This window comes from Oryx dammah, unplaced genomic scaffold (assembly GCF_014754425.2).
Source record: "Oryx dammah isolate SB20612 unplaced genomic scaffold, SCBI_Odam_1.1 HiC_scaffold_25, whole genome shotgun sequence".
NCBI lineage: Eukaryota > Metazoa > Chordata > Mammalia > Artiodactyla > Bovidae > Oryx > Oryx dammah.
The window spans coordinates 14,580,913-14,604,076 of record NW_024070209.1 but is presented as its reverse complement, the minus strand read 5'-3'; the positions used below and the strand labels follow the sequence as shown (position 1 = coordinate 14,604,076).

Here is a 23,164-nt window from a genome sequence, read left to right as displayed (position 1 = left end):
CCATTAGGTAGTGCCATGTATGCTAGGAAAGAACTGGGATGTAGTCCAGATGAGGTGGAACAGTGACTTAGCTCTCATTTTAAAAAGCTCATTCAGCTTCTCAACCTAGAATATACTGCACAGGGGCAAGGATGAAAGTAGCAAGGCCATTTAGAACGTGCTTGCAATAAACCATGTGGGGAATGATGGTAGCTTTGAAGGTGGGTGTTAGAAGAGTCAGATTCTGGGTATTACGAGGACAGAGCTGGCAATTACTTATAAAACAGCTGTGAGGAGTGAAGGAAAGAGAGGGGTAAAGGTGACTCCAAGGTTTCTGGCCTGAGCCATGTAGTGAAGAAGTGACAGAAAATCAAAGCTCAGGTTTGATCTTACTAAATTTGAGATGGCTATTAGATATTTGGGTGAAAATGTTGAGAAGGCCATTATATATAGGAATTGGAGGCAGGGAAGAAGGTAGAGGGTGAGATATAAATACGGGGTCACCAGCATACGGTAGTGAAAGTGTCACCAAGATAGAATGAGGCAAACAAGAGAGGCCAGAGTTCTCTAAGTCCTGGGCACCCCAAACTCGGAAAGTCAGAAAGACGGGAGGGGAGTAATAAAGGAGACTGAAAAATAAAGACTAAGGAGTAAGACTGCCCACAGGGGGCGCTGGTGGTAAAGAACCCGCCTGCCAATGCAGCAGACATAAGATACATTGGTTCCAACCCTGGGTCAGGAAGATCCCCTGGAGGAGAGCATAGCAACCCACTCCAGTATTCTTGCTTAGAGAATCCCAGGGATAGAGGAGCCTGGCAGGCTACTGTCCATGGGGTCACGAAGAGTCGGACATGACTGAGTGACAAATACTTTCACACTTTCAAGAAGTAACTAGGAGGAAAATCAAGGGTGGCAGTTCAGAGTCCAAGTGAATAAAATGCTTTAAGGAGGAAGACTAATTCAAATGCCACTGAAGGCCAAATAAGATGGGAAATGAGGATGACCATTGCTTTTGGCAACACAGAGATTATTAGGTACTTGTCAAAGCAGTTTCTGGGGATAAGTGGGGACTAGAGTTAGACTGGTTTTGCTTAACAGAAACAGGGAGAAGAGAAACTGAACAAAGACAGTAAAGACAATTCTAAACAGTTTTGCTTCAAAAGCAAGCAGAGAAAGGAAGCAGCAGCTGAGAGTGGTATTTATGGCACGTAATTATGATGTGAGAAGGAGAAAGATTAAAGAAGGAATAGCAATGCAAGAGAAGAAGGAATGGTTCTAGGAACACTGGCTCTGAGTAGGGCAACAACGGAGGGACTGGCCTTATGGAGCAGATCAGACAGTTCATTCAAAGAAATGGGAGGGAAGGCAGAGTGTTGGCATATGTGCTAATGACAGGAAGCAGAAGTTTTCTCCTGATTGCTTCTTTTCCTTCAGAGAAACAGGAAGCAAGACGCAACAGGTTAGAGTGAGGATGAACAAGGTTTGGGGAGTTTGAGGATAGAAGTGAAAGAAAATGGGATCAAACTGTCACTTAAGAACGTGGGAAATTGAATAAACTAGGAAGATACAGTGTGGGCAGCGCTAATGGCATACTTGATCATGAATTTAAAGTGAGACCAGGGGCTTCCCTTGTGGACCAGTGGTTAAGACTGTGCTTCTACTGAAGGGGGCACAGGTTCAATCTCTGGTTGGGGAACTAAGATCCCACCTGTGGCATGGCGTGGCCAAAAAACTTTAGAAACAACAACAAAAAACAAAGTAAGACCAGTCAGTACAGTTTTGTGTTTAAGGCTACACTCAGTTGTTTGCATGAGGTAGAGTAGAGTGGACTTAATAAAGTTGAGGATTTGCCAATAAAGAATGACAGACAGAAGATGGGAACAGAGGGGTTGAAGGCATGTGCAAGAAAATGAAAATGATGGACCAGAGAATCTAAACTGATAGGCAAGCAACTGACAATAAGAGACGTGAAAAACAGTGAAAACACAGCAGAGTCAATGAATTGGAGGTCCCGGTAAGAGAAGGGAACTGGAAAGACAAGATGGTGACTGGTGAGTAAAATGCTTATAACTGAGACAATGGGAGGACAGTTATTGTGAATGATAAAGCGTATGGCATGAGCCGGCTTCCTTGGTGGCTCAGTGGTAAAGAATCTGCCTGCCAAGCAGGACTTGTGGGTTCGATCCCTGAGTCAGGAAGATTCTCTGGAGAAGGAAATGGCAATCCACTGCAGTATTTTTGCCTGGGAAATCTCTTGGACATAGACATATAGTGGGCTTCACAGGGTCACAAAAGTGTCAGACATGACTTAGTAGCTGAACAGCAGCAGCAGCATGGTATGATCATAGGAGTGGGCAGTTGAGAGGGACACAGGACAAGATTTGTGGTGAGGAACTGAGAGGTAAGGATCTTTCACATGAAATATGAAATCACTAAGAACTAAGACAGGAGAAGTAATGAACAGCAATGAGCCAGGTGGATCTCTTCAGATTTAAATTATGATAGAGGTTATCTGTATAATCCAGGTGCTCCTATATCAGTTTTGCTCCTACTACCTATTCTATGGGATACTGTGCTTCACTGAAGTGTGCTTAAATAACTTCCTGCTTACTTCTGCAATAGAGTTGTTTTCCATCAACATCATAACTATCTGTTCTCAAGACAGCATACTAAATGGACTAGATACATAAGTAGGTGAGTTAGTTCTCTACCCTTGGCTCTTGAAGTTTAACATCTAGAGGTGAGAATATTTCCAAATACTAGGATTACTGGCTTCTGATTATATCCCAAGGTTTTATAAACAGAAGATAAAAGGGTAAAAAACAAAGAAAAGAAGTCTTTAGTATCACAAGATATGATCAATATTATTGCTTCTGCTTATTATGTTACATAAAGCTAGCATTATTTAAAATTTTATTTTATACTTTTATTAAAAATGTGAGCAAGAGACACAGAGTCACTACCCTCAAGTAACTTACAGTATAAATGAGACAGTAATGAGAACAATGAACAGAATAACTAGAAAGTTTGCATTGGTGACCAAAATGGGTACCGATTGTTTATTTATAGTCTCAAAGTTTAACTTAATGAGAAAACTTGTTTTCTCCCTTGCATTCAAAATGAGAAAACATGGGTTCAGACCACATCCACTTAATTTGTTAAAAAACTAACAACATAAGGCAATCACCAAACAATTTTTCTTCAAAACTCTTTAAAATCAGAAAAAAAACTAATCAAAGTCGAGTTTCCTCCCAGGCATAACAACTGCATACTAAAGTGCTGTGATTTTACATTAACAAATTACTTATTCAACAAAAAAAATGAAAACACTGTGATGAACTGAGTGATTTATATTTGTCTTAAAAATTACCTTTTTCAACTTTATACTATTGTTGATACAATAATTAAAATTAGGATTAAGAAATAAAAATAACTTACCCTTCGATCAGCTGCTACAAGTCTAAATTCCTGTAATAACTTGCCAAAAAGAGATCTCTGTGGTTTTCTAAAGAGATGAATTGTCCCCTTTAAAGTAAACAACAAATATACAAATCAGCATTTAAGTACCTAAGCTTCTGCACTCCTGTGATATAGTAAATCACAACTAACATTTCTTGAATGCTTGATACATGCCAAGCAATTATTCTAGACACCTTACATGTATTTATCTATATAAGATTCACAATAACCTATGTGGTAGAAATAATTTTTAGTAAACTAAGTACACAATGCTAGTAACATCTGAGCAGGAATTCAAACCTAGGAGTTTTAGCTCAGGACCAAAACCTCTGCTTTAAAATAGATTGCCTAAGCAATTTTAAACTGGAAAAGCAGTTTCCAAGTAGCTCTAATTTCCAAGAAATTATACCATTTACCTAATTAAAGCTTTATATATGAAAAGTTTGGCAACTATTATTAGAGTCAAACCTCTGAGTTTCTCTCTTAGGCATTCAAAGTACATGACATCTAGCTAGCTTCCAGGGTCCCTGCTAGTATGCAGTACGGTTCTAGCAGAGAAGGAACATGGCAGTGCTGACCACAGAGGGACTTCCACTCAAGTTCAGGAAACAGTGTAAGAAAGGAGGGCTCACAAAAAGGAGAGCTCGACCACATACAGGAAATTAGCCTGAAATTAAGGCAGTATCCAACATCAGTAGGAGAAAGTATGGATTATTCAACAAATGGTATTTGGAAAAAGGCAAAGATGGGTCCTTACTATACTTCTCAATCTGTTTTCAAATATAAAACAATAGAACATTTGAAGAAACTCATGTATAAGAAAGAAAACCCAAGAAGAATAAGCTGAAGATCTTCGTTATTACAAAGGTAATTGTTTCTAGAGAAAAAATATCCTTCACAATTTTCAATGGGTCATACACAATAACTTGACTACTAAGTGCCATGCACTTAAATATTTGGATTTCAACTTTAACAAAACATTTTCCTAGATTGTAAAGGCCACAATCACTATACCACACAGCATTTCTATCTCATTAAAGTTGGCCAATTTTGACTCAAACACTGACTTTTCACAGACAGCAGAGGAAATGGGAGTTAACAGATAAAAAATGTGAAGTTTCAGATCCATTCCAAGCAGAAGTATGATTTGCCTACAGGTAGCGTTTAGAAACATCTCAGTAGCTATAAAATGATATATTCCATTTCTTTAAGTTTGACATGTCATTAGTTGTGTTATGTTGAGACTCAGCAAAGGCAGAAAATAGGCTGAGTGCTAGAAATGTGGCATAACAAAAACAGCAAAATGTTGCTAACTGTGGAGGCCAAGTTACAGCTATATGGGGACTTTATGATATTCTCTCTACTTTTCTGCATGTTTCAAAGTTTACACAATAAAAAGTTAAAGATATACTTTAAAATGTAAAAATAAAGCATCAAGAAAAAGGTATTACCAATTTTGATACCCAAATAAAGATCAGTGTATGTGAATAACCTAAGGCTCTGCTAAATCAATTCAGTTGAAAAGGAACAATATGCTGTTTTTATCCGAGATGTTAATAAATGTTAATGTTAAAAAACATACTTTATTCTTAAAGAATTTTGAGTGGGATATTTTGGTCCTAAAGATAAATTCTGCTTACTACTGGTATCCTTGACTATCTTCTAACTTCTAGCTCATTTAAAATTATTTCAGTTCCTTTAAGTTTCACGTTAAGACAATCAAGCTTCCCTGGTGGCTCAGAGGTTAAAGCTTCTGCCTGGAATGCAGGAGACCTTGGTTCAATCCCTGTGTTGGAAGATCCCTTGGAGAAGGAAATGGCAACCCACTCCAGTACTCTTGCCTGGAGAATCCCATGAAGGGAGGAGCCTGGTAGGCTACAGTCCACTGGGTTGCAAAGAGTCGGACACTGACTGAGCGACTTCACTTTCACTTTTCAAAAGGCAGCCGTCCATTTCTGATGCCATTCTGATAGTGAAGGAACAACTACAAATACCCTAATCTTAATGTCACTCTTTCTAAAATTATATTGGCTCTCCACTGGTATCAAAATAAACACCAAATTTTACAACCTGGAACTCAATGTGTTCAGCGAGTTAGCCTGTTCATTTTCTCTCTTGCTCAACTTCCACTATTGAGGAAATTGCTCTCCTCAATTTCCACTATATTGGTGTACTCCTTGTCTCATGATCATATTGATAATTCTAGAGTGACGGGGTCAGACTGGTCTAACCCAGGCACTAATAGCCCTGTAGCACTTAACAAGTTATCTGACCTCTCTGTTTCCTCACCCAGTAGAGAGTAATGAATAGTAGACTAAGAGACTGGAATAAAGGGACAAAGTACTCAGTTCACTGGTTCACTTCCTGCAAGAAGCCATATTAGGTTATTTAAATGACAGGGTTGTGTTTTTTATTTTTAATGCCACTTGCTTTGTAATTCACCACAGGCTAGGCTTCATATTGTCATCTTGCATGGTAAGTTCATTTTCAGTAACTTCACCAATGACAAGGGCTATATTTTCCCAACATTCTCTAAGACAGCACTATGCTTTGCACATAGTATATGTTATTAAAATAAATAATGGGCAATTTTAAAAATAAAACTTAAATGCTAGTATTTCCCTTATTACTAATGTTTCAAATATAAAAGTTTACTGCCAAGGTTACTTATTCATCATTCTCTGAAACAGTATTTATTGAAAACTTCCTCTGGGCCAGGCCCTGTACAAAAGACTCTGGGAATATGACAGTGAATACATAGGTTCTGTTCTTAAAGAGCTTATAGCCTAGGAAGTGAGAAAGATAAGCAAGTAAATACACAATCGTAACACAGTCTGGTAAGGGCTACAGATGTTACTGGTAAAAAGCAGCCTCATAGGAGCCTAAAGGAGGCACTTAATAGGATCTTGAACATGACAGAAAGGCTCAGGAAAGAGACTAAAAGACACGTAAGGGATGGAGAACAATTCTGGCAGATAGAACAGCATATATTAATTCAGTGCAAAGGTCTAATTCTTAGAGCACAATCCACAAGCTGTTCCTGGTAGCTGGAATATGGATATATGTATGTATGGGTGAAAAAAACCTGCAAAGGTAAGAAGCTAGACTACAGATGTCTTTGCTTGCCATACTAAACAGGTCTTTAGCTTGTGGGCTAAAGGAAAAAAAAAAAAAGGAAGAATGTTAAGCAATGGACTGTTATGGTCAAGTTTTAGAAACTTAACTCTGCTACACAGTGGTGAATGTTCTGATGTTGAACACAGAGGCTATTTGGTCATCCAAGAGTAAATTTTTACCTACTTTCTACATGTTTAAAGGAAAGATTACAGGAAATTTAGAAAATATTTAAGTAGATAAATAGACATTTTTTCCACCATATCCACTCAAGGAAAACACAGAATGACAATGCTTAGACACAGAAACATGGTCGTTTTGTCATATACAGGCTATCAATAAGAGATCCATAAATTTTTCTGATAAAATGGTGTGTACCTCTTTTGACATTGAAATCACAATCCACTGCTTACCCTTAGATAAAATTCAGAGAGCTATATACTTGATTTATGAAAGAATAAAATAACTAACTTGTCTAACAAAATTTAAACACCACATTCCTAAAGCCCTAATGTATACTGGGATCTACAAACGCACCAAAAAAGCTGCAATAAGAGGAACGACCGACACCTTTACTTTTGCCAATCTTTGGCCTTCTGAAAGCTGTGCTGTATCCGGCTATCTGCACTCAGTAAAATCAATTTGGAGAGTGGGGCGTCAGATTCAATAGCCTATTAATCATGCTGTTCATTAATGCAACGTTATCATCACTGCTGTAAGCATCACTAATACGGTCGTTGCTGCTGTGGACTTGTTTTCAGATCTTTTGTCGGTGTTGTGGTTACTGACTCCAGCAAAGACTTTCATTTCTATATCAAGGATATTATGGCAGGGAGGAGTCCTCATCAGAGCCGAAAAAGTCGGTCTGGAGCGACGCCGGGGTCCCGAGAGGCAGAGGAACCGGGTGAGGGAGCGAGGGGGCATCAGAGCTCTGAGGGCACTCTCTCCGACGCTAGAGGCTCCTTCCGGGGACCTCGAGCATAATTCTGACGACCCCTCCTCTGGGCAGCTGAAGCATTTTTAGGCCGCTTCGGAACCAGAGAGAATAAGAAGAATCACAAAAGAAACCCTCATTCCCCTGGCCAACTCACCATGATAAGGAGCGGCACAGCTCCCACCGGAAGACGCCCTGGGAGCTGGTAGTGCCCTGGAGCGGAAGGGGCGTGGACATCAGAGGCCGATTGGTTGCGAGCGACGCGGGGGGCGGAAGTGCGTGCACTGGCCTCCTGGTCCCGCGCCCCACTTCCCGGCTGCCCCTGCGTTCCATAGAGGCGAAGGCGGCGGCTAGAGCGACTTTTCCAAGCTGGCGGAGGTCTGGTTGCAGATTTGCCAGCTGAGATCTTTAGGTTTAGGAGCAATTTGCTTGTAACTAGAAGAATTTCTTTGAGTCCTGAAGCGCTTTGAGCTTCGTTATGTTTTTTAATTTTTTCAATACCTTATGAAATAGGTAACATTCCCATTTTTCAAGTGAGAGAAACTTACCCAGAGACATACCTAGTTTGCCATAGTAGCTGCTGCTCAGGCCGACTGACAGTATTATGTGGTAATTCCTAAAATAATACTTAAGTTTTATAGGATTGATTTTACTTTAAAAGGCAAAATGAAACACATTGAAGTATAATTCATTCAGCAAAAATTGAATATGGAACACGTGTGTATCAGGTACTGCTCTCATGAAAAGGATACTCTTGTGGTCGTGGTTAAGTAGCTAAATGATGTCCAATTCTTGCGACCCCATGGACTGTAGCCCGCCAGGCTCCTCTGTCCATCTGATTTTCCAGGCAAGAATTACTGGAGTGGGTTGCCATTTCCTTCTCCAGATACTCTAGTAAGAAGAGGCAAGACAGGGAGGAGGAGATTCTTTAACTATATTGATAAGTAGTGCCATTTAGAAAATGGGTAATAGAGAGTTACTGCGGAGAAGGCAATGGCAACCCACTCCAGTACTCTTGCCTGGAAAATCCCATGGACGGAGGAGCCTGGAAGGCTTCAGTCCATGGGGTCACTAAGAGTCAAACACGACTGAGTGACTTCACTTTTACTTTTCACTTTCATGCATTGGAGAAGGAAATGGCAACCCACTCCAGTGTTCTTGCCTGGAGAATCCCAGGGACGGGGGAGCCTGGTGGGCTGCCGTCTATGGGGTCGCACAGAGTCGGACAGGACTAAGCAACTTAGCAGCAGCAGCAGCAGCAACAGAGAGTAACTGAGTCGCTGATTTAAAGAGGTAGTCACAGAGACCTCTAAGAAGATTAAGTTTGACTTTCAAATGACAAGTCTTTTTGTGAAGATTTTTGCAGGCAGAATAAGTAGTGCAAAACTCAAGTAAGTGTGTTTTAAGGTCTGAAAGAAGGTAGTGTGTCTGGAGCGTTGTCCTTGAGGGGAAGAAATGAGGAGAATATCGAAGTGGTAAATAGGGGCCAGATCAAGCAGAAATTTCTAATCAGGGTTAAAGAGCTTGGTTCCCCCACATCCCCCCCCCCCCCCCACCCCCCCCAGCCTCTCCCCGAGTGAGACAGGAAACCAGGGGACCGTTTTTACAATGGAGTGACCTGCTACATTTTGGCTGTAGTATGCAGAATGGATTGTAGTTGGAAGATAATGGCTAACATTTATTAAAGCACTTATGTAGTAGGCACCAAGGACTTAAAGTGTATTAGCTCATTTAATCCTTATATTATGCTTTCTGGCTTTCCATGCTAAAGCTGAAACTCCAGTACTTTGGCCACCTCATGCAAAGAGTTGACTCATTGGAAAAGACCCTGATGCTGGGAGGGATCGGGGGCAGGAGGAAAAGGGGACGGCAGAGGATGAGATGGCTGGATGGCATCACTGACTCGATGGACGGTGAGTTTGAGTGAACTCCGGGAGTTGGTGATGGACAGGGAGGCCTGGTGTGCTGCAATTCATGGGGTAGCAAAGAGTCGGACATCTTAGTGACTGAACTGAACCGAACTGAGTAGCTCAGTTGGTAAACAAACCGTCTGCAAATATAGGAGAGCCCTGTTCGATTCCTGGGTCGGCAAGTTACGCTGCAAAAGGGGCTCCCCTGGTGGCTCAGATGGTAAAGAATCTGCCGCAATGCGGGAGACCTGGGTTCGATTCCGGGTTTGGGAAGATTCCCCTGGAGGAGGACATGGCAACCCATTCAGTATTCTTTCCTGGAGAATCCCCATAGATGGAGGAGCCTGGCAGGGTACAGTCCATGGGGTCACAAAGAGTCCAACAAGACTGAACGCTAAGCACAGCCCAGAATCCCTTTGATACAGGTAGTTAGCTCCTGCTTGGAAAATTGTGTGTCTGGGTCAAACAACTAGTCAGGGGTGGAGCTGGAATTCTGTACAACCTAGTTTTAAAGGCTTACCAGCTATCCTGTACTTGCTACTCTTGGATAAGATTAGCACGGAGAAGGCAAATTAGAATAGTATTGCTTCACTTACACTGAGCAAATCGTTTTTGATTCTTGAAGTTTCTTTCCAGTCTTTTGAATTTTAACAAAACTGAAATCAGACAGTACGTATTCTTTATAGTTTGCCTACTTCATGTAAGGACATACTGTGACCTTTTCTCATGTCTTAATTTTTCTAGATTATAGTTTTAGTGCCTTAGAGAATTCAGTCATAGGCATGTGCCTTAATATCAATTGTGTGTATGTGTTGTGCACGTCTGTGGATGTGCACAGTCACTGTCAAGTTTGACTCTGCAAACCCATGACTGTAGCCCACCAGGCTCCTCTCTCCATGGAATTTTCCAGGCAAGAATACTGGAGCATTTCCTCCTCCAGGGGATATTTGCGACCCAGAGATCAAACCCATGTCTCCTGCATTGGCAGGTGGACTCTCTATCACTGTGCTACCTGGGTATCAGTATAGTTAACTAATTCCTTACTGATGAGTGTAACATGGGTTAGAGGTAGTAAAAAGAAATCTGTCAAGCTATTTTAAGAAGGAGAAAAGAAGACTCTAATACAGAGAATTGAGTAATTGGTATAAAATCATAGGAAACAACTACACAAAAGATCACAGTGAAACCGAAGACTTGAACAACTCTATATACCTAGTAGATCTAACACGTCTAAAATACACCATCCAATTTCCATCTGGTGGAAATTAAAAGAAGCATATTCTTAGTCAATGGGACAAAGAAGAAATCACAAGAGAACTTAGAAACGACATTGAGATGAATGAAAATTAAAACAATATACTGAGATTTACTGGATGCAACAGAGGCAGTCCTTGGAGGGAAATTTATAGCTGTAAATGCCTATTGAAAAAATAAGAAAAAGCCCAACAACCTAACCCTCCACTTTACGAAACTAGAAAAAGAAGAGCAAACTAAACTAAAAGCAAGCACAAAGAAGGAAATAAAGGGATTTTCCTGGCAGTCTAGTTGTTAAGACTCCATGCTATCTCTGAAGGGGGTGCAGGTTTGATCCCTGCTCAGGGGCACTAAGATCCCACATGCCGTGTACCTAAGAAAACACAAAAAAAGCAGCCACCTAAAAATATGGCAGGTTGAACAGACTAAGACAGTGAAGAATTTAGAAGACAGGAGTGATATGTGTGCTTATTGCTTTTGGGGTGTAATTACTCCAAGGCTTTCTCAATGCAAAGAACTAGAGAATATGTGTACACACACAGACACATATTTACATCTACATTTCATCTACTTTTATATGTCTTAAATTATGAATTCATATTCTTAAATCCAATTCCAACCCAACCATACAAGTTTCATTCTTTTGTATTCATAACTTCTCTCTGCAACAGTGAGAAACAGGGTTCCAATAGGGGTAATGGACATTAATTTGTTTGATCAAGTCTCCTGTATGTAAGCAGTTTGTCATCTGTGCTGACACCGTTCCTCAATATATACACCTCTCTATTCTTGAGAATTTATTCCTCATTCCAGATTGCCCCCACCCATAAAATAACTTCCTCAGACTAAGTATCCATTATTGTAGACACCTCCTCATCCCATTTGGTCTATGACATCCCACATATGTTGCTTTTCCTCATTGCAAAGCCTGCCCTGAACCACAATGCAGAAAAGAACTAAAATAGCAGGGCTGGGATTGCTATCCTTTGAAAGGCCTTGCCAGTCTGGCCCTTAGTTGGCATCTGGGAACTTGGATTTGGGAGAGGGTTCCCACTATTCCCTAACTGATAATGGTTCACTGTGCTTAACGGTTCAGTTCAGTTCAGTTGCTCAGTCGTGTCCGACTCTTTGCGACCCCATGAATCGCAGCATGCCAGGCCTCCCTGACCATCACCAACTCTCGGAGTTCACTCAGACTCGCATCCATCCAGTCAGTGATACCATCCAGCCATCTCATCCTCTGTCATCCCCTTCTCCTGCCCCCAATCCCTCCCAGCATCAAAGTCTTTTCCAATGAGTCAACTCTTTGCATGAGGTGGCCAAAGTACTGGAGTTTCAGCTTTAGCATCAGTCCTTCCAAAGAAATCCCAGGGTTGATCTCCTTCAGAATGGACTGGTTGGATCTCCTTGCAGTCCAAGGGACTCTCAAGAGTCTTCTCCAACAAAGCAGTTCAAAAGCATCAATTCTTTGGCGCTCAGCCTTCTTCACAGTCCAACTCTCACATCCATACATGACTACTGGAAAAACCATAGCCTTGACTAGACGGACCTTAGTCGGCAAAGTAATGTCTCTGCTTTGTAATATGCTATCTAGGTTGGGCATAACTTTTCTTCCAAGGAGTAAGCTTCTTTTAATTTCATGGCTTCAGTCACCATCTGCAGTGATTTTGAAGCCCCCAAAAATAAAGTCTGACACTGTTTCCCCATCAACTTGCCAGGAAGTGGTGGCAGCAGATGCCATGATCTTCGTTTTCTGAATGTTGAGCTTTAAGCCAACTTTTTCACTCTCCTCTTTCACTTTCATCAAGAGGCTCTTTAGTTCTTCTTCACTTTCTGCCATAACGGTGGTGTCATCTGCATATCTGAGGTTATTGATATTTCTCCCGGCAATCTTGATTCCAGCTTGTGTTTCTTCCAGTCCAGCGTTTCTCACGATGTACTCCACATGTAAGTTCAATAAGCAGGGTGACAATATACAGCCTTGACGTACCCGTTTTCCTATTTGCAACCAGTCTGTTGTTCCATGTCCAGTTCTAACTGTTGCTTCCTGGCCTGCATACAGATTTCTCAAGAGGCAGGTCAGGTGGTCTGGTATTCCCATCTCTTTCAGAATTTTCCACAGTTTATTGTGATCCACACAGTCAAAGGCTTTGGTATAGTCAATAAAGCAGAAATAGATGTTTTTCTGGAACTCTCTTGCTTTTCCCATGATCCAGCAGATGTTGGCAATTTGATCTCTGGTTCCTCTGCCTTTTCTAAAACCAGCTTGCATATCAGGAAGTTCATGGTTCACGTATTGCTGAAGCCTGGCTTGGAGAATTTTGAGCATTACTTTACTAGCGTGTAAGATGAGTGCAACTGTGCGGTAGTTTGAGCATTCCTTGGCATTGCCTTTCTTTGGGATTGGAATGAAAACTGACCTTTTCCAGTCTTGTGGCCACTGCTGAGTTTTCCAAATTTGCTGGCATATTGAGTGCAGCACTTTCACAGCATCATCTTTCAGGATTTGAAACAGCTCATCTGGAATTCCATCACGTCCACTAGCTTTGTTCATTGTGATGCTTTCTAAGGCCCACTTGACTTCACATTCCAAGATGTCTGGTTCTAGATGAGTGATCACACCATCGTTATTATCTGGGTCATGAAGATCCTTTTTCTACAGTTCTTCTGTGTATTCTTGCCACCTCTTCTTAATATCTTCTGCTTCTGTTAGGTCCATACCATTTCTGTCCTTTATCGAACCCATCTTTGCATGAAATGTTCCCTTGATATCTCTAATTTTCTTGAAGAGATCTCCAGTCTTTCCCATTCTGTTGTTTTCCTCTATTTCTTTGCAGTGATCGCTGAAGAAGGCTTTCTTATCTCTTCTTGGTATTCTTTGGAACTCTGCATTCAGATGCTTATATCTTTCCTTTTCTCCTTTGCTTTTCGCTTCTCTTCTTTTCACAGCTATTTGTAAGGCCTCCCCAGACAGCCATTTTGCTTTTTTGCATTTATTTTATTTCCTTGATCCCTGTCTCCTGTACAATGTCATGAACCTCATTCCATAGTTCATCAAGCACTCTATCTATCAGATCTAGGCCCTTAAATCTATTTCTCACTTCTACTGTATAATCATAAGGGATTTGATTTAGGTCATACCTGAATGGTCTAGCGGTTTTCCCTGCTTTCTTCAATTTGAGTCTGAATTTGGTAATAAGGAGTTCATGATCTGAGCCACAGTCAGCTCCTGGCCTTGTTTTTGTTGACTGTATAGAGCTTCTCCATCTCTGGCTGCAAAGAATAAAATCAATCTGATTTCGGTGTTGACCATCTGGTGAAGTCCATGTGTAGATTCTTCTCCTGTGTTGTTTGAAGAGGGTGTTTGCTATGACCAGTGCATTCTCTTGGCAAAACTCTATTAGTCTTTGCCCTGCTTCATTCTGCATTCCAAGGCCAAATTTGCCTGTTACTCCAGGTGTTTCTTAACTTCCTACTTTTGCATTCCAGTCCCCTATAATGAAAAGGACATCTTTTTTGGGTATTAGTTCTAAAAGGTCTTGTAGGTCTTCATAGATCCATTCAACTTCAGCTTCTTCAGCGTTACTGGTTGGGGCACAGACTTGGATAACTGTGATACTGAATGGTTTGCCTTGGAAACAAAGAGAGATCATTCTCTCGTTTTTGAGGTTGCATCCAAGTACTGCATTTCAGACTCTTTTGTTGACCATGATGGCTACTCCATTTCTTCTGAGGGATTCCTGCCCGCAGTAGTAGATGTAATGGTCATCTGAGTTAAATTCAACCATTCCAGTCCATTTTAGTTTGCTGATTCCTAGAATGTTGACGTTCACTCTTGCCATCTCCTGTTTGACCACTTCCAATTTGCCTTGATTCATAGACCTGACATCCCAGGTTCCTATGCAATATTGCTCTTTACAGCATCAGATCTTGCTTCTATCACCAGTCACATCCACAGCTGGGTACTCTTTTTGCTTTGGCTCCATCCCTTCACTCTTTCTGGATTTATTTCCCCACTGACCTCCAGTAGCATATTGGGCACCTACTGACCTGGGGAGTACCTCTTTCAGTGTCCTACCATTTTGCCTTTTCATACTGTTCATGGGGTTCTCAAGGCAAGAATACGGCAGTGGTTTGCCATTCCCTTCTCCAGTGGACCACATTCTTTTCACAGATGTCACAACAATGCTGGAGGAATTAAGCACATCCTGTGTAACTCCATTGGGAGAGGACTCTTCAGAGCCAGTCTTTGGTTTCCTCTAGACTTTGTGCCATACCCTTATTCCCTTTGCTGGGAAGATATGCACCATTATCAGTCTGCCTTAATACTACAACCGTACAACTTTACGTACAATAACCTTATTTCAACATAATTCCATTTACTGTCCTCTCCCATCCTTTGTGCTATTACTGTTATCTACTTTACTTCTACATATATTATAAATACCACACTGTAAAGTTTTTTTAAAAAAACCTGATAGGTATTTAGAAACATAAAGGAAAAAGTATCTTTTGTATTTACTGACAGTTATATCATTTCCAGGTATGACCTAAATCAAATCCATTAAGATTATACAGTGGAAGTGACAGATTCAAGGGATTAGCGCTGATAGAGTGCATGAACTATGGATGGAGGTTCATCTTATTCTACGGGAGTGAAAGTGAAAGTCGCTTAATCAGGTCCGACTGTTTGTGACCCCATGATAGAGTCCATGAAATTTTCCAAGCCAGAATACTGGAGTGGGTAGCCGTTCCCTTCTTCAGAGGATCTTTCCAACCCAGGGATCAAACCCAGGTCTCCTGCATAGAAGGCAGATTCTTTACCAGCTGAGCCACAAGGGAAACCCCATTGTATAGGAGGCGGTGATCAAAACCATCCCCAAGAAAAAGAAATGCAAAACCACAAAATGGTTGTCTGAGGAGCCCTTACAAATAGCTGAGAAAAGAAGAGAAGCAAAAGACAAAGGAGAAAAGGAAAGATATATCCATCCGAATAAAGAGTTCCAAAGAATAGCATGGAGAGATGAGAAAGCCTTCCTAAGTGATCAATGTGAATAGAGAAAAGCAATAAAATGGGAAAGAAGATCTCTTCAAGAATACTAGACATAGCAAGGGAACATTTCATGCAAAGATGGGCACAATAAAAGACAGAAATGGTATGAACCTACCAGAAGCAGAAGATATTAAGAAGAGGTGGCAAGAATACACAGAACTATATAAGAGATAATGACCCAGATAACCACAGCGGTGTGATCACTCACCTAGAACCAAACATCCTGAAGTGCGAAGTCAAGTGGGCCTTAGGAAGCATCACTATGAACAAGCTAGTGGAGGTGATGGAATTCCAGCTGAGCTATTTCAAATCCTAAAATATGATGCTGTGAAAGTGCTGCACTCAATATGCCAGCAAATCTGGAAAACTCAGCAGCGGCCCCAAGACTGGAAAACGTCAGTTTTCATTTCAATCCCAGAGAAAGGCAATGCCAACGAATATTTAAAGTACCACACAATTTCACTCATTTCACATGCTAGCAAAGTAATGCTCAAAATTCTCCAAGTGAGGATTCAATGTACAGGAACCAAGAACTTCTTGATGTTCAAACTGGATTTAGAAAAGGCAGAGGAGCCAGAGATTAAATTGCTAACAGCCACTGGATCATAGAAAGAGCAAGCAAATTCCAGAAAAACATCCACTTGTTTCAATGACCATGCTAAAGCCTTTGACTGTGTGGATCACAACCAACTGTGGAAAATTCTTAGAGATGGGAATACCAGACCACCTTACCTGCCTCCTGAGAAACCTGTATACAGATGAAGAAGCAAGTTAGAACTTGACATGAACAACGGATTGGTTCCAAACGGAAAGGAGTACATCAAGGCTATATATCGTCACCCTGCCTATTTAACTTATATGCAGAGTACATCATGTGAAATGACAGGCTGGGTGAAGCACAGGCTGGAATCAAGATTTCCAGGAGAAATATCAATAACCTCAGCTATGCAGATGACTTCACCCTTATGGCAGAAAGTGAAGAACTAAAGAGCCTCTTGATGAAGGTGAAAGAGGAGAGTAAAAAAGCTGGCTTAAAACAACATTCAAAAAACTAAGATCATGGCATCTGGTCCCATCACTTCATGGCAAATAGATGGGGAAACAATGGAAACAGTGACAGACTATTTTCTTGGGTCCCTAGATCACTGAAGCTGGTGACTGCAGCCATGAAATTAAAAGACGCTTGCTCCTTGGAAGAAAAGCTATGACATCATATTAAAAAGCAGAGACATTACTTTGCCAACAAAGGTCTGTATAGTCAAAAATAGGTTTTTCCAGTAGAAACGTATAGATGAGTTGGACCATAAAGGCTGAGCACCGAAGAATTGATGCTTTTGAACTGTGGTGTTGGAGAAGACTCTTCAGAGTCCCTTAGACTCCGAGGAGATCCAACCAGTCCATCCTAAAGGAAATCAACTGTGAATATTCATGGGCAGGACTGATGCTGAAGCTGAAGCTCCAATACTTTGGCCACTTTGGGAAGAAATGACTCATTGGAAAAGACCCTGATGCTGGGAAAGACTGAAGGCAGGAGGAAGGGGATGACAGAAGTTGAGATGGGTGGATGCCATCACTGACTCAATGGACATGAGTTTGAGCTAGTTCTGGGAGATGGTGATGGACAGGGAAGCCTGGCATGCTGCAGTCCATGGGATGGCAAACAGTGGGACAAGACTGTGTGACTGAACAACAATATCATTTCCAAAGTCCTTAAATCCTTCCTGGAGATGTGGATTCCTTTGGAGGATTCCTTTTCATCAGCCCAAAGAATTTCTTCAATACTTCCCCTGGTGGTCCAGTGCTTAAGACTCTGAGCTCCCAATTCAGGGGGCCCAGGTTTGATCCCTGGTCAGGGAACTAGATTGCATGCCACAATGAAGATCAAAGATCCCGAGTGCCACAACTAAGACCTGGAGCAGCCAAATAAATAAAATAACTATTTTAAAAAACAGGCTATTTTAAAGAATTTCCTATGTCAGCCTGCTAAGAACAAATTCTCTTTTTGTACAATTGGAATGAGTTTTATGTATTTTGAACATTCTAAGTAAACAAAATTTTAGGTTTTTATTCTTGCACTTATTTTTTAAATTGATGTATAGTTGATTTCCAGTGTTGTTAAGATGGTTGGATGGCACCATCAACTCAATGGACATAAGTCTGAGCAAACTCTGGGAGATGGTGAAGTAAAGGGAAGCCTATTGTGCTGCAGTCCACGGGGTCGCAATGAATCAGACACCATTAATCGACTGAACAACGTATGTTTCAGGTGTATAGTCAAGTGATTTCAGTTATATAGTCTCTTTCAGATTCTTTTTGATGATATGTTATTGTAAGATACTGAATATAGTTTCCTATGCTACACAGTAGGTCCGTTGTTCACCTTTTATTTTACATAGTATTGTATAATTTTTACACTTTAAAAATGTCACTCCATCATTTCCTGGATTCCACTGTTTCAAATAGCTACCCACCATTTTTGCTTTATTCAAGTGTAATGTCATTTCCCTTTGCTGGCTGCTTTTGATATTTAATTGATTTGGTTTTGTGCATGTTGTGTGTGTTTTGCAAAGGAGGTACTCAGATGTGATCTTTGTTGCATTTGTTCTGCTTGGAGTTCACTGAACTTCTTGGACCTGTAAGTTGATGTCTTCCAACAATTTTGGGAAATTCCAGGCATTACTGCTTCAAATATTTCTGTTGCCCCATTCTCTCCCTGTCCTCTCCTTTTGGACCTCAAAGTACATGTACATTAGACTGATTCTGTCCCACAGGTCTGAAATCTGTTTCTTTCTCTGTGCTTCACTTTGATAATTATATTAACTGCCTTCCTGTTTTCTTATCTCTGATGCACCCAGTTTACTGTTAAGCCCACCCAGTGATTTTTCAAATTTCAGACACTGTCATTCATTTCCTAATTTATAATCAGAGACCTTCTACTTGGTTTTCAGTTTCTATTTTTCTGCTAAGAATCCTAATCCATTAATCCATCATTTTCCCTTGTAAAATTTTTAATGTATTTTAAAGCTGTTAAATAATTTTCTGTTAATTCTAAAATAGTCATCTGTGTTTCTGCTTCTATAGATTTTCTGTTGATTATGGATCATATAATTTTTCTTTATATGCTTATTATTTTTGCTGGGTTTGTGAATTAATATGTTGTAAAAGCTCTGGATTCTGTTTTAACAATGCTTTATTCTGGCTAGCTGTTAAATTAATAATGGATAACCATGATGCTGTGAAAGCCTGATTTTAAGCTTTGTTTCAGCGAGTTTCTTCCAGCTGTGCCCAGAGTTCTAAAGTACAGCCCTTATTCTAGGATGCTGTCCTTCCTCCCAAGCCATGGCCCTTTTGGGGTGTCAATGGAAAACCACAGTGTTTACTAGACCCCTCTTACTGGAATTTGAATTTCAAACTCTATTCGTCCAGCAACTGCTACAACTACTCTGGATTTCAACTATTGCTTTCTCCTGGATTCTTTTGACTGTCACACTGCACAGGTATAATTTCAGAATCCAACAAGCATTTGAAAAGAATCTGCAGGCAGATTTTGGGACTTTTCAAAATTTCCCTCCCAACTTCACACTGTTCTAGAAGCACTAATTGACTCCTCAGCTCATTAAGACTGTCACATTCTCCTTGAATTTATTTCTAAGCACAGTGCAGATGCTGCAAGTTGCTCTCATGGTGAAACCTATTTAATGTGGATCTCTTCTAGTATGATTTTGTGCTGTTTTTGCCCATTTTTTTACTGCTCTCTAGTCTTCTAATCACAGCTTTTTATATTTTATTCAGAGTTTGTAATTGTTATTGGCAAGAGTCAGTTCAATACAAGCTACTCCTTCAATACCAGACTACAACCTCTGAAATCTCAAAAAGTTTCAATTAAAGGCAAAATAAAGTTTATAATTTATTTCCAATCCATTAGGATAAAAACCCACTTATGCAGCTGAATCTTTTAATTCATTTCTTCTGAAGAAAAGTACAAAAGACCAGAGTAAAATTTAGACAAGTATTTGAAGGAAAATCCTTTGACTCAAAGTCCAAAAACAAACTGTAAATGGTTCATTCTACCAAAAGAATTAGTTTTTGTACAAACTATAATGAAGTTTACACTATAAACAAAGACGGCTGTATATTAAATTAGAGTTCTAGCTTTTCCTCCAATTCTTTCCAAGCACAAAGCATCTCTGCAAGTCAGAAACCTAATAACCTCATTTGGCAGACTGTCTTAGAATAAGCTTTTACCCTTAAGATATCTGGAAAGATAGTACTGATTCTTTCCATTGGCTCAAAGTCCAGTACATCAGTAAGTCTTAATTTAGTTTACAAACCTCTGCCATAGTAACATGAAGAGCACACTAAGGTTTAAACATTACCTTTTACTGAATACTATGACACAGAGCTCAATGCAAAATCTACAAGGTCACAATCTAATATTATTTCGGAAATCCTCAGCAACTTCTATCTTTATTGAAAAAGATCAAACCAAAACCTTACACATCCTACCATATAATTACTCTACTTTTATGGCCATTCTATGAAAGAAACACAGCTTAAAATAAAACTTAGGTCATGTAAGTCAAAGAAAATGAAGCACTAAGTTCAATTTCAGACTTGATCAGGAAATTAACTTCCAAACATGGATGTGCATACAGTAGTATAATTCTGACTCAATGTTTATGACAATATTAATGTTATGTAACATGTGAAGTCTGTTATCTAAAACTTTTCCCAATAAATGAGCTACAATTAATGTATATAGTATTATGACAGTTTTAAAGGAGTTTATAGTTTAAAAGTTGTAAGTTTAAAGTCCATGGACTTTTAATACAACTTACCAGTTATCAATAATCTTTTTCCAAATGAAAATTTAAAAATGAAATTTTTATAAGCTTAATTGAAAATGTTTTAATTTGGGATGTTCATCATACTTATCGTGTATATTTTCATCATCTTTCATTATCAGTATTTTATAATGGATGCTATAATGTTTGAAAAAAGATACTACTCATGACCTAAAATATCATGGTTTTGGCTTAAATTTTTTTTTTTTCTATTTATCTCAACCCTCATTTTTATTATCCAGGGAGTTCTATGATTAGAGGAGACATGATTTAAGTTATAACTACAAACAGCATATAATCATACATCTTCTACATTTAGATAAATCTTAAAGATAAGAAAGAGTCAAGTTAAGAAGAATGTATGTCTTCATTATAAAATTCTTATCTAGTGGGGGCAAGTTAACTTTAATATATTTTCTCAAAACCAGAGATATTTATCCTAAAAAAAAAATATTTGTTACTACTATAAAATTATTCTCTCCACCCATGACATTTTACATAAAAGCACCAAAGACGATTTCTGTAAACAAACTTTTAACCAGTAAACTAATGGCAAATATCCATTTGCCTTTATTACAATATTTAGAAGGCCTTGATATGAGTCTCTACTTCCTACAAGGACATTTTTGTAACAAAAACCCACACATACAAACAAGTAATGGAATTACTGTACATTTTTGGGGAACAAAAGGCAGATTAACAGACTAAAACTTTTTAGTTAACAAAGTGAGCACAAGAAACCTATAAAATGTATGCAATGTATAAAAATTCAGTAATTTTTTAAAGTTTCATTGGAGGGATTAATAAAACATGGTAGATCCACTGGCTTGTAATTATCCTGTAAACAGTAAGAAAGTAATAAGCAATAAATTAGAAATGTCTTCGCTCCCAGTATTTCCCTTCTCTTGCACAGGAACCACTTTCATAGTGGTTAAAATTGGCTTTCTTAAATATTAGACTAATTCTAGCAGAAAATAAATTCCATTAGGAATAAGTTAACAGTCTACAATAGATTTCTGACAAACATATTAGAAAAAAAATACTACAGATCACAGGAGGACTGGTCTACATGTTGTTTGACAGAGTATCTGAAAACTTCAAAATTTCTCCTTCTCCTTTCACTAGATTTGTTTTGTTGCTATCGTATTGCTCTCCAAATTGTTTGGTAGAAAGGTAACAGAAAAAATAAAAAGTGAAAAGAAAACATTTTTAATGTCTGTAGATGTATGAAGAAGAAAAAAACCTTCAAAATTCTTTTTCCTACTACTGTTACATAGGAAAAAGTTTCATTTGGCACACAATTTGTAAAAAGAAAAAAAAAGAGAGTGTTTGGCATTCCAATCACTCATAGTAAAGACAACAGTAGGAAATGAAAACAGGAAAAATGACTATTTTAAGAAAAGATGTCAGAAGACAAACCACCAAAGGCTCTGTGTCTTCTACCATTCACCATCTCTGGAATACTTTCATCTGCAACATAATATACAAATTACTATTTACATTACGATTATGTTGGTAAAGAAGACCAGATTCAGTTTTTGTTGTGTTCTGACTTACAGTGCCCATTGGGATATCCATGACCATTAAGCCAAGAAGGCCTTAAACAAAAATATTCCATTTGCATTGTATACTTTATTTAAATTTATTTTATGGTTCATCTTCTGGGGTGCACAAGTAACTGTAAGACTCTGAAAAGTCCTGTAAACTTAGGCTGACTTTCCGTAGCTGATAAAACTATTCATCGAAGATGGTATGTTATTCTCTTGAAAAGTAAACATTCTGCAGGCTTACACAGTGGTATCTCCAAAGTCCTTGTTCCAACGTATGTATGCTTCTAATGTTTGAGGGCTCACACTGCGTTTTATCTTTTTTAAGGATTCGGTGAAGTCAGATAATCGAATATTTCTCATCTAGATTTAAAAAAAAGCACACAAGACAAATGATTATCACATATACAATAGCCGACCCAACGGTGGCTAAAAATGCTTTGTTTATTAATGTTAAAATATATATAGACGTATTCTTAGAAAATCATGCCAATCATCTTATTTTACATATTAGTATATATTAGGTACATTTCCTATCTAAGAAATCCTACCAAATAATATACTTTCATTTCATGTGTTTGGCTTCTTAGGTATTAACATTTTAAATCCCAGTATTTTCCCACTATAAAAACAAAACACAATCATTGCAGAAAGCTAGACAAAATATTTGCAATCAGAAAAAATAAACACAATCCCACTACTCAGATATACAACCACTATTTGGGTTATCTCCTTCCAATTATTTTTCTGCATAGTTTCATGAAACTTTACATTCTCAGGTCTCACTCAGCACAAGCATACTCTGGCTAAATTCATTTTCTCAGAAAGGGAAAAGGAGTTTACAAGATGCACACAGGACTCTGAAGGAAATATTGCTTTTACTACAACATGGAGGATGCTTATGTCTAAAATTTTATTATTATTGCTTGTAATATATTTTCATATTAATTTGGTCTTATTTTCTCAGATTTTTAATTGGTTTTGAGTATATAGAATAAAACAAAAATGAGTTAATAAATACCTAATTTTTACCTAAGCATTTTTAAAAGACAAAATGGAATCTGGCACAA

General features: G+C 39.1%; 2 protein-coding genes across 7 annotated transcripts in view; both read right to left on the bottom strand.

Annotated features, from left to right (window-relative positions):
* The window catches only part of SLC30A6 (solute carrier family 30 member 6), a 47,875-nt gene extending 40,169 nt beyond the window's left edge, over window positions 1–7,706 (bottom strand). For 2 of the 3 annotated variants that reach the window (XM_040224586.1, XM_040224585.1), the window contains exons 1-2: window positions 7,644–7,680; window positions 3,418–3,504 (exon numbers count right to left, since the gene is read on the bottom strand). Coding sequence is in view for 1 of the 3 variants with exons in the window: in XM_040224584.1 (XP_040080518.1) it covers window positions 3,418–3,504; window positions 7,644–7,646 (90 nt within the window). In the remaining 2 variants the exon portion in view is untranslated. Of the gene's footprint in view, window positions 1–3,417; window positions 3,505–7,643 lie in introns of all 3 variants that reach the window. The other variant, XM_040224584.1, reaches the window with a different exon arrangement.
* Window positions 7,707–19,585: 11,879 nt separating this feature from the next.
* SPAST (spastin) overlaps window positions 19,586–23,164 on the bottom strand; it is a 53,108-nt gene continuing 49,529 nt past the window's right edge. For all 4 annotated transcript variants that reach the window (XM_040224583.1, XM_040224580.1, XM_040224582.1 and 1 more), the window contains one exon: window positions 19,586–22,457. In XM_040224583.1, the coding sequence (XP_040080517.1) occupies window positions 22,335–22,457 (123 nt within the window). In that variant the 3' untranslated portion in view covers window positions 19,586–22,334. The remainder of the gene's footprint in view (window positions 22,458–23,164) is intronic.